The sequence below is a fragment of the Furipterus horrens genome, unplaced genomic scaffold (genome assembly GCF_987537825.1).
Source record: "Furipterus horrens unplaced genomic scaffold, mFurHor1.1.pri manual_scaffold_2, whole genome shotgun sequence".
NCBI classification, from domain to species: domain Eukaryota; kingdom Metazoa; phylum Chordata; class Mammalia; order Chiroptera; family Furipteridae; genus Furipterus; species Furipterus horrens.
In genome coordinates, this window is record NW_028327172.1 from 22180632 (window position 1) to 22191123 (window position 10492).

Here is a 10492-nt window from a genome sequence, read left to right on the forward strand (position 1 = left end):
TGTTGTTTAGATTCTCCTCCTTTGAGATGTTAGGCAGTTTTTATTTTGGATTTCTTTGTTACTTTGATGTAACAAAGTGAATAAAAATCAAGTACAACAAAATGTCAATGAGTTCCAAGAACAATGTTTTCAATAAAAATAAGGAGATGGATTTCATGCCTCAGATTGGATGAATAAGAAGCTAGAAGATATTAGTGATATAGTAAAGAATCCTCATATTTGTTTCAACAACAACAAAAAGTAGAAAGTGACTAAAAACTCTAGGGAAAATAGATGACTATATAAGGCATAAAGCAAACTAAAATTTGGGATGGTTTTGAGTAGTTGATGGAGTATAAGAAGAGAGAAGGCCTTTAGGCCCTTACCCTAAGAAAATCATCCTTCATGTATAATGTTGCATCTATAGAGAGGGAGATGTAGTATTAGCATCTTGTTGGGTTCTGCATTAAACAGTATATATTGATTGTAATGCTGTAAGCACTGTTGGCTTGCATTGTTTATAATTAACCTATGAATAAAACATAAAAGATTAATTATGGCTATACAACAAAACTTAAATGTTACTAACCTTTGTTCATGAACAAGTCAAGGTATAGTAAGATGAAGTGGAATCCAGTATACAGAAATATGCTTTAAAGTGGATGGAACAAGAAATAGTGATATAAGTTTCCTATTTAAAGTTTATATAGCTATTTAGTTGAGTGATTCTTATCATACCTTGGATATGCAATTTAAAATGGCCCCACTAGGTAAACTTTTTTTCTTAGGATTTATAAGAATTAAAATCTGTTCTTGTGTTCATGTGGCTCAGTTGGTTGGGCATTGTCCTGTAAGCCAAAATGTCACTGATTTGATTCCCATTCAGGGCACATGTGTAGGTTGTGGATTCAGTCCCAGTCAGGGTGCATACAAGAGGCAACCGATTGATGTTTGTATCTCACATTGATGTTCCTCTCCCACTCTTTCACCCTTTCTTCCACTCTCTCTAAAAATAAATAAATAAATAATTTAAAAAGATAAAAAAATAAATAAGAATTTGGCCTAGTCAGGTTGACGTATAAAATTAACTATCATGGTAGCCAATAATAAATTCAGGATTAAAGTGAAAATCTTCTGATTTTGTCTTTAAAAAAAATATTTTTCTGGATGACCTCTACCCTTTTACTTCTCTTTTGTCTGTATACCTTAAAAAAATACTCTGATCTCATCTGATTCCACATCTTTAAGATGGGATCTTCATGCAGAAGACTTCCAAAGCTAGCTCCAAAGCCAGCCTCAATTGACTGACTACTGGTTGTCTAAAAGACATTTCAAACATGACATATTCAGGACCAAGTTCCTAAAATCTCCCTCTTCTGAAAACTAACTTCTTTGTCTTTCTTCATTAATTATAACTCTCTTATTTCTGTTGCAAATTATTTCAGCTTTCTTCTCATAATATATCCAGAATCTGACCACTCCTGCTATACCTGTTACTAACATCCTAGTCCTCTTTCATTATCCTCTTCTATGGGGATTATTTCAGTAGTATATAGTGGTTTGGCTGGTTTGGCTCAGTGGATTGAGCGTCGGCCTGCGAGCTAAGTGTCGCTGGTTCGATCTTCCAGTCAGGGCACATCAGAGAAGGAAAACTCTGATTCCAAAAAACCTCCGCTGCCTTGCGGCATACCTCTTCAGGGGAAAGGCTAAGGGAGTAAACCCCAACAGAAAATCCGGAGCCGGAGTCCCTAAGGCGGTTTGACGTTGTAGTCAACACCGGCAACTCCTGCGGCGCACCTGAAGCCAAGCTGTATTGACTCCGTCTTTCCCTTGGACCCTTCAGCTGCGAAGAGAGGGGGGGTCTGCTGCATGGGCAACAGCAGACCCTCCATATCACCCTGCCCAGGCTCTGTAGCTTCAGCTTCACTGGAGAGGACACTCCAGCGTCATCGCAAGATGTCGATTCAACACGGGAGGAGACAGATACCGTGTCACCCCCGAGTCGGACTGCACAGCCATTCTCGGCGGTGCAGATAGACTCTTAAGAAGCTACACCATCGTCTCTTGAGATGGACGGCTGCCGACGACGATATAGTGGTTTCCCTGCTTCCACCTCTGTTCTCCTTTAGTATTAAGATAACAGAGTGATCCTTTAAAAGACTAAATCAAGCTTAGAACTCTTCAGCATCTTCCTTTCTTACTCAGGATAAAAACCTAAATATCATGCATTACAAGACCTACAATGATGTGGCTCTCCCCCTTCCCCCTCCTCCTCCTCTTTGAACTCATCTTTTGCTTTTCTTCCCCTTGCTTACTTCCTTACGGCCAAGTTGACTTCCTTGCTGTTCTTTGAACACACCAGACATTTCCCCACCTTACACATTTGCACTTGTTCGAATATTCTTCCTTCTCTTAAGCTTTGTTCAAAAGTTGCCCTTAAGAAAGGACTTTCTCAGCCATCCTATGTAATTTCTCTTGTTTTTCTTTAGCACTTATCAATATCTGATAGACAATATATTCTATTTATATTGCTTATTGTCTACCTTCCCAAGAATTTAAGATGGACATATATTTGTGGCCCAGTATTGTACCCTCAATGTCTATATCAGTGCTTTACTTACAGTAAGCATTCAATATGTGTTGAAGAAATCAATCACATCCATTCCACCAAAATGAAATAAAATGATCATCTTGTTCAAAGCAGTGTGCAAAAAATTTTATTTCATAGAAAATGTGAAGTGATTATCGTGTTTTTTTCTTAAAATTTAAATAGTACCAACAGGATTTAAAAAAATGTGTACTCAGACTTCCAGCCAAGATGGAGGCGTAGACAGACACACTGTGTCTCCCTCCACAACTAAGAAGGAATATAACTACCTCAAAACTAGAAACAACCAGAAGTTCCAGAAAATCAAACTGCATGGAAGTCTGGCAAACAAAAATATAAAGAAGAAATACTCATCCAGATAGGTAGGAGGGGCACAGCCAAGGCGGAGAGGATGAAATGTGGTGGCAGCAGCAGGCCAGCATTTTAAAGAGTCAGGCGGCATACCTGGGGAGTGTTCCCAGCTCTTCACCGGACCTCGAAGCTCATGGTCCCAGCACCAGGGGAAATCAGGCCTCATTGGTTCTGACTGTGCAGACCAGTGGGGGTTGGGGCGGAGGAAGAAACTGCTGGTCTCAGCAGAGTTCCTTGTTTAAAGGGCCCCCACAGTTCTAGACTATCCGCAGACCCATCCACTCTGGGAACAACAGCCAGGGCGAGAGCTAGAGAGGTGCTAGTCCCATGTGGAAGTGGGAGAGGTGCGTGGGAAAGGGACGAGTGCTGGGCTGGTGGCGTTGTTCCCTCTCAGACCCCGCCCCCACATACAGCGTTACAACGTTGTGAAACAGGTCGCCCTGCACTGATGAATTCCTCAGGTTCTGTCCCTTACAACGTAACAGGAGCGACAGCTCTACCTGGAACATGGAGGCAAACAAACACAGGAGCCTGTTAGAATGAGGAGACAGAGAAGTATGGCCCAAAAGGGGGAATGGGTCAAGGTTCCAGGGGGAGAAATAAGCGACGAGGAGATAGCCAACCTCACAGATGAGGAGATAGACAACCTAACAGATGCAGAATTCAAAACACTGGTGATAAAGATGCTCACAGGCTTGACAGATATGTTTGAGTATGGCAGATGCATAAGAGAAGAAGTGAAGGCTATGCTAAGTGAAACGAAGGAAAATTCACACAAAACCAATGGTGAAGGGAAGGAAACCGGAGTTCAAATCAATGATTTGGAACATAAGGAAGAAAAAAACAGTCAACCAGTGCAGAATGAGGAAGCAAGAATTGGAAAAAATGAGAACTTCCCAAATTTTGAGAAGGAGATGGACATACAGTTTCGGGAAGCACAGAGGGTCCCGGGTGAGCTGGACCCAGAGGGGACCACACCAGGACACATCATGATTGAGGTGCCAAAGGTTAAAGATAAAGAGAGAGTCCTGGGGGCAGCAAGAGAGAGGCAGAGAGTTGCCTACAGGACGGTGCCTATAGGACTATCAGCTGATTTCTCAGAGGATACTTTGCAGGCAGGAAGGGACTGGCAGGCAGTATTCAATGTGATGAAAAGCAACCTACAACCAAGATTACACTATCCAGCAAAACTATCATTAGGAATGGAAGGGCAGATGAAGTGCTTCCCAGACAAGGTGAAGCTAAAGGGATTCATCATCACCAAGCTGTTATTATATGAAATGTCAAAGGGACTTACTTAAGAAAAAGATCAAAACTATGAACGCTAAAATGACAGCAAATGCACAACTATCAACAACTGAATCTAAAAAATAAAAACAAAATCCAACTAAGCAAATCAGAATAGGAACAAAATCCTAGGTATGGGGATCATTTGGAGGGTTATCAGCTGGGAGGGGGGAGAGGGAGAAATGGGGATATGGTGCAGGGATTAAGAAGCATAATCGGTTGGTACAAAATAGGGGGAAGTTAAGAATAATATAGGTAAGGGTGAAGCCAAAGAAGTTATATGCATGACCCATGGACATGACCTAAGGAAGGTGGGATTGCTGGAGGAAAGTGGGGTACTGGGCAGAGGGGAGCAAAGGGGAAAATATTGGAACTTCTGTAACAACATAATCAATAAAATATACTTAAAAAAATGTGTACTTATAAATGGCTGGTTGGGGTTTTACTTAGTTAACTACTCTGGAGGACTATGTAAAATTGTTAAAAGTATAAAAATGAATAAAACTTGGGAATTCTGCTCCTTGGAATTTATCCTGCTAAAATGGATAACTACAGAGTTCTTGGTATAAGCATATTTATTTCATAATGGTTTCATAAAACTGGGTAAACCTACAAAAAGGAGAGTGATTTGGTAGACTGTGGTATAAGTAGTGAAATACTACATAGCCATTAAAAAGTTATGTTGTAGGTTAATTTGTCATAGAAAGGTGTTTGTTATATATTAGGTAAAAATATGGTACAGTGTAGTACATATATTATTATTCCTTTTCCCCCTGGCTCTCTTTTAAAGTATAAGTGCATAGAAAAATATCTGCTGGAACCAGAATATTGATGATTGCTATTTCTGGGTTGTGAGATGATTTGTTTAAAACAACTTTATCCCCTATGCTTTTTCCCTATTCCTAATCTGTTTTTATCAAATATTCTTCAATGAAGAGCTAATAGTAAGCAACCAACTCATCTAGACTGCTCTTGTTCTTCTTGCTTTATTTTTCTTCTTGGTAGTTGTCACTCTCTAACTTCTGTACTTTTAACTTATATTTTATTGCCTGTCTACCACTATCCCCACTGGACATGAAGCTTTTTAAGGAGAAGAATTGTGTTTTGTTCACTGTGCTGTATCCCAGGATCCTGGGAAAGTGGCTGGCATATAGTAGGGGCTCCATAAATATGTGCTGAATAAATAAACAAATGTATTGTTTTTGTTATAAGGAAGAAAATTATGGTAAATAACATTTTGAAAAAAAAGTCACTAGAAATAAGCAGTGCATGGAAGATAAATGCCACATTTTATAGCATACTATTGTATTACCAGGAGGAATTTGTAACTAAATAATTAAAGAATCTTAATGAGATTTTTTTTTTTTTTAGGTTTCTAACTATTCTTTACAGAAGAAAGTGAGTGAAATGGTAAGGAAATTACAAAATATACACCCACCCCCAGACTTAATCATAATTTCAAATATAGCTTAAATTATTTTACAAATTTATTTCTAGATTGCATAATGTTACATATTATAAAATAAATTTGACACAGTTTCAGTATTATTGGTAGAGGTCTTACTAAAATAAAACAAAGAAATAAGAACAACAAAACCTCTTAATAATATCTTTTCTACTTATTTATGCAAACATGGAGTTACTAATTATAGCCTGAAAAATTAAAATAATATGAAGTAGCATTTGAATACAGCACTTGTGGTCTGGTACCCATCCTTTATCATTCAACAAGTGTTTATGTGTGTGTTTATTTTTTATAGTGCATTAAAAATTAATATTTTCATTTTTTATGGCATAACATTTTATGGAATATTTACTTTGGTATTCTCTTTTTATTCCTATTTGATTCAGAAGGATTTATTTTTGTAAGCAAAAATCTTCAGACGGCTTCTTGGGTGGGTTTACCATATTTTAATTATCCTTCTTTGGAGCAGACTGTAAGGCAAGTAAAATTAGTGTTTGAGCAAGGCTTATGTATTATATACTTGAGGAGTAAGAAATGAGAGATTATTCTCCAGACATTGAATACAAAAACATAAAGTAAAATTTTTTTGAAATTATTTTGGTGTGTTAGAAAAAGAAGAGCCATAGAAAGATTGCTAAGCTTGATTGAATAAAAGATGTGAAAATTCTGTCACTGTTCAACTGGAAAGAATAAAGATAATATTGTGAGACTTTTAAGGTATGATTTTAATTAAAAAGCTGAAAAACTAGATTCCAGTTTAGCTTTAAGTACCATGACATTTGTACTGAAAGTCATCTTCAACGCTACAGTGGTTTTACACAAAATATAGTGAAATTGAATAATGTGCCCTCTGACCTGGTAGATAAGGCTACAAGTTAAAGATCAAAAGCAACATAAAATGTGTTTTATTTATTCTACTTTAAAATTTCATCAAACATATTTATAATCTTTAAAAATAATGGAAACATGCAGTGTACTTATGGTATTTTTTGGTCACTTCTGAGCATTTTGTTAATATGAATTACAGCCTTTCAGAACTAACTAAAATGATATTTGAGTTGTGTTTTTTCTGATAGTTCAACGTCTTATATATTATGTTCATTCTGGCAGAATATTATATGTTTTTAGATAATTTATCTTAAAGTTAAAAATATTTTTTCTGAAGATTCTTTCACTCTTCTTTTTACATTATTTTTTATATAATTCAGATCTTTATTCAAAGTGCTATAGAGTATTCAGTAATTCAGTTTATCTGATTTAAATAGGTATATTATTCTTCATATTATTTGGCACTATTGGCAAGACAGGAAGCAAGTTGGTCACTGTATCAAGGCAGACCTTGGGGAGCAATTGATAAGATAAATGTGCTGAAAGAAATAATTTAAAAAATAGTTTTAAGAAACTTTAAAGAAATTAATGATCTTCTGTTGGCGAGCCCTTCACTACTAGTTTCTGTCTTTTGCGAATTCCATAAACTTGTTTTTGTATAGAGGTGGTGATGTTTCTAAATTAACACAATTGTGAATTGAGAAATTTCATCTATCTGTAATCTTCTCCTGAAAAATAATCACATTATTATCCATAAAAAGAATGTAACAAAACATGATAAAAACAAACCAAAGAACATCGAAGTAACTGTCATTGTGATTTGGTCATTGATGAAAATGTTTTCTGTGTGTTCCTTTGATTACTGTATTAGGTGACCATGTTGTGTAAATGAATAGCTAATACAGCTTAATGAATGAAGTAGAAATTTATCCCACTATCTAGTTATATTTTATTTTATTTGTATATTCCTTTCCTCTAAAGAAAAGAGTTAAAAGAAAGATTTTCTCCTTTTTATTGAATTTATGGAGGTAGCACTGCTTAGCAAAATTACACATTTTTCAACAATGTATTTGCACATTCATCACAAGTCGTCTGTGCCCATCACCATTTATCCCCCACTCTACCTCCCCCCATTGCTTCCCCTGGCAATCATTACTGTTGTCTGTATCCATGAATTTTTTGCTCAATCCCTCCACCTTCCTCTACCTCATGCCCCACAGCTATTAGCCTGTTCTCTATCTATGAGTCTGTCACTATTCTGCTTGTAGGTTCATTTTGTTCATTAGATTCCACATGAGTGAAATAAAATGGTACTTGTCTTTCCCTGACTGGCTTATTTCACTGTCGCAAAGGGTAAGATTTCCTTCCTTTTTATGACAGAGTAATATTCCATTGTATAAATATGCCATAGCTTCTTTTATCCACTCATCTACTGATGGGCACTTGGGCTGCTTCCAAATCTTGGCTACTGTAAATAACACTGCAGTGAACATAGGGGTGCACATATTCTTTCGAATTAGTGATTTGAGTTTCTTTGGATGAATTCCCAAAAGTGAAATTGCTGGTTAATAAGGCAGATCCATTTTTAATTTTTTGAGGTATCTCCATACTGCTTTCCACAGTGGCTGCACCATCGGTATTCCCACCAGCAGTAAATGAGGGTTCCCTTTTCTCCACATCCTCACCAGCGCTTGTTTGTTGATTTATCAATGATAGCCCTTCTAACAGGTGTGAGGTGATATCTTATCATGGTTTTAATTTGCATTTCTTTCATGATTAGTGATGTTGAGCATCTTTTCACTTTGGGTAAGTGTCTATTCAGGTCCTTTGCACATTTTTTAATAGACCTTTGGCATTTAGGTGTTGTTTTAGAAGTTCTTTATAAATTTTGGATATTAATCCCTTATCAGATATATCAGCAAATATGTTCTCCCATTCAGTGGGTTCTCTTTTCTTTTTGTTGCTGGTTTCCTTTGCTGTGCAAAAACTTTTTAGTTTGATGATTTACTTTTCTTTATTAAGTTAAAACAAAGTTTCAATATTGAAGGTTTTCATATGATTTTGTATTACATTTTTTTTTCAGAATAAAATATTTTTAAACTGAAGACTTGTCTGGAAATAATCTTTGTGATCATACATATTATGTATATCTGTACACACATACAAAGTATGTGTAATTTTAGATTTTTTAAAGTAGTGTATAATATTTGTGACTAAAAAGGCAAAAGTATCTTAAAGACACCATAGGTTTTTAAAAAGTGAACTATATAACCCTATTACTTTATTTTGGATTTAACTGAAGAAAATGAAGGTAAGTTGCTAAATTAAAAATGAAGAATATATAAATCTTACTTTTGTTTTTATCTTTTTCTTTAAAATTTACTTATATTAGTTGTTAAAGGGGAAATTAATTTTATTTCAAAAGGTTTTCAAATCAGTCTCCATAAGGAACTGAGAAAAGGAGGAAATGAACAGCTATACCATTTATTAGTAAATATAGTTCTAAAAAGGTGCATGTAAATATTATTTTTAAATGATTCCTATTTTAAATACCTCAAGACTTTTAAGTAAGCCACACACACACACACACACACACAAACTCTCTCTCTCTCTCTCTCTCTCTCCCCCTACTCGTTAATTATGTATGTGCTATCTTTTCTTTCTCTAATCTTGATTTTCATAGATGAAGTTTATTTGAAATGAGGTACACATATATTTGGAAAGTAGTGAATCCTGGCATTATTTTCTTGTGGACAGATTTTTTGCATTTAGTGGTAAAATTGTGTAAAAGAATAAATAGCTTGAACGAATTCACAGAGGTAAAAAGAACAAAAAACATAGGTACTTAGCTATTTCTTAGTCATCTTAAAATAATTTATTGTGGTGTGCTATTGTGATATTAAAGTTTTAATAACACCAATTTATTTGTATTTTTTAAAATGTTCATAGATTTTTCAGACAGGTGTTACCAATATACTTTTGTTGTTGTTTCCCAAAGAATTTAGACTCTTCACTGACAGTCATGCAGTTAGTGGCAAACTTGGCAACTGGCCTCTTAATCTCATTCTCAGGGCAGCCAACAAAATACATATATGAACAGTCCCGTATAAGCCTGTATAGGCTAATAAGCTATGTTATTAGCTTATGTTATTTGAAAGTCTTTATAGTTTTTATTGTGGCCATTGAATAGGCTAATGTGTGTGGAAATCAGAATTATGTCATGCAAACAAATGAAACGGCATTTAAATTAAATTTAACTTTGGCCTTTAGCAAAGGATGTGGGAATAGAGTATATCACAAATTACTAATGTGTATAGGACTCTATGTATTTAGAGAATTCCTATGAAATCACCTGATCTTTGCTGCATTTTTAGTTAATCAGGATTGTTAACATTTGCAGGCATTGGCAGCCTAATTGATCCATCACTTTCAAATTGAAAGTTAAGGAAGCCTGTATTAATATGTAGGGGACAGTATTCTCACAGAGGCTGTATAAAAATTGATTGGAATTAAAAATTTGAAAAATTCCTTGAATTGAAAAATTGCCTTCAGTACAGTTTCTAGTGAAATTGTACGAGGTTTCTACACATCTGCTGAAAGAGAATATAATTCTCTGGATTAGAGAATTAAGGGGTATTTTAGAGGAATGAAATATGGTTCATTGTTGTTCATTGTTTAGTTATTGATAATAGTGACTACTCAGGTAGGCATAAAGGCTCAGGGGGTAAGTACACTTGACAACTTGCTTACTTTTATAACTGCTGTGCCATTGATTCAGATGAGTAAGTAGTGAATTTGATAAGCCCATAGATGCTCATGAGAAACTTTACACTGATGTAGCATAATCATTACCAATGATATTATCAATTTACTTAAAAGTATCTTTGAAAAAGTTAAAATGATCGGATTTGCCTAGATAATATAGTCAGATATAACTTAAATCTTTATTAGAGAGGGCTGTTATTTCAAATATA

The 10492-nt window shown here is 35.4% G+C and overlaps 1 protein-coding gene across 1 annotated transcript in view; it reads left to right on the forward strand.

Annotated features, from left to right (window-relative positions):
- CCDC73 (coiled-coil domain containing 73) overlaps positions 1-10492 on the forward strand; it is an 85417-nt gene that overhangs the window by 35249 nt on the left and 39676 nt on the right. Inside the window, exon 6 of the mRNA XM_090262956.1 lies at positions 5597-5635. Within this exon, the coding sequence (XP_090119082.1) occupies positions 5597-5635 (39 nt within the window). The remainder of the gene's footprint in view (positions 1-5596; positions 5636-10492) is intronic.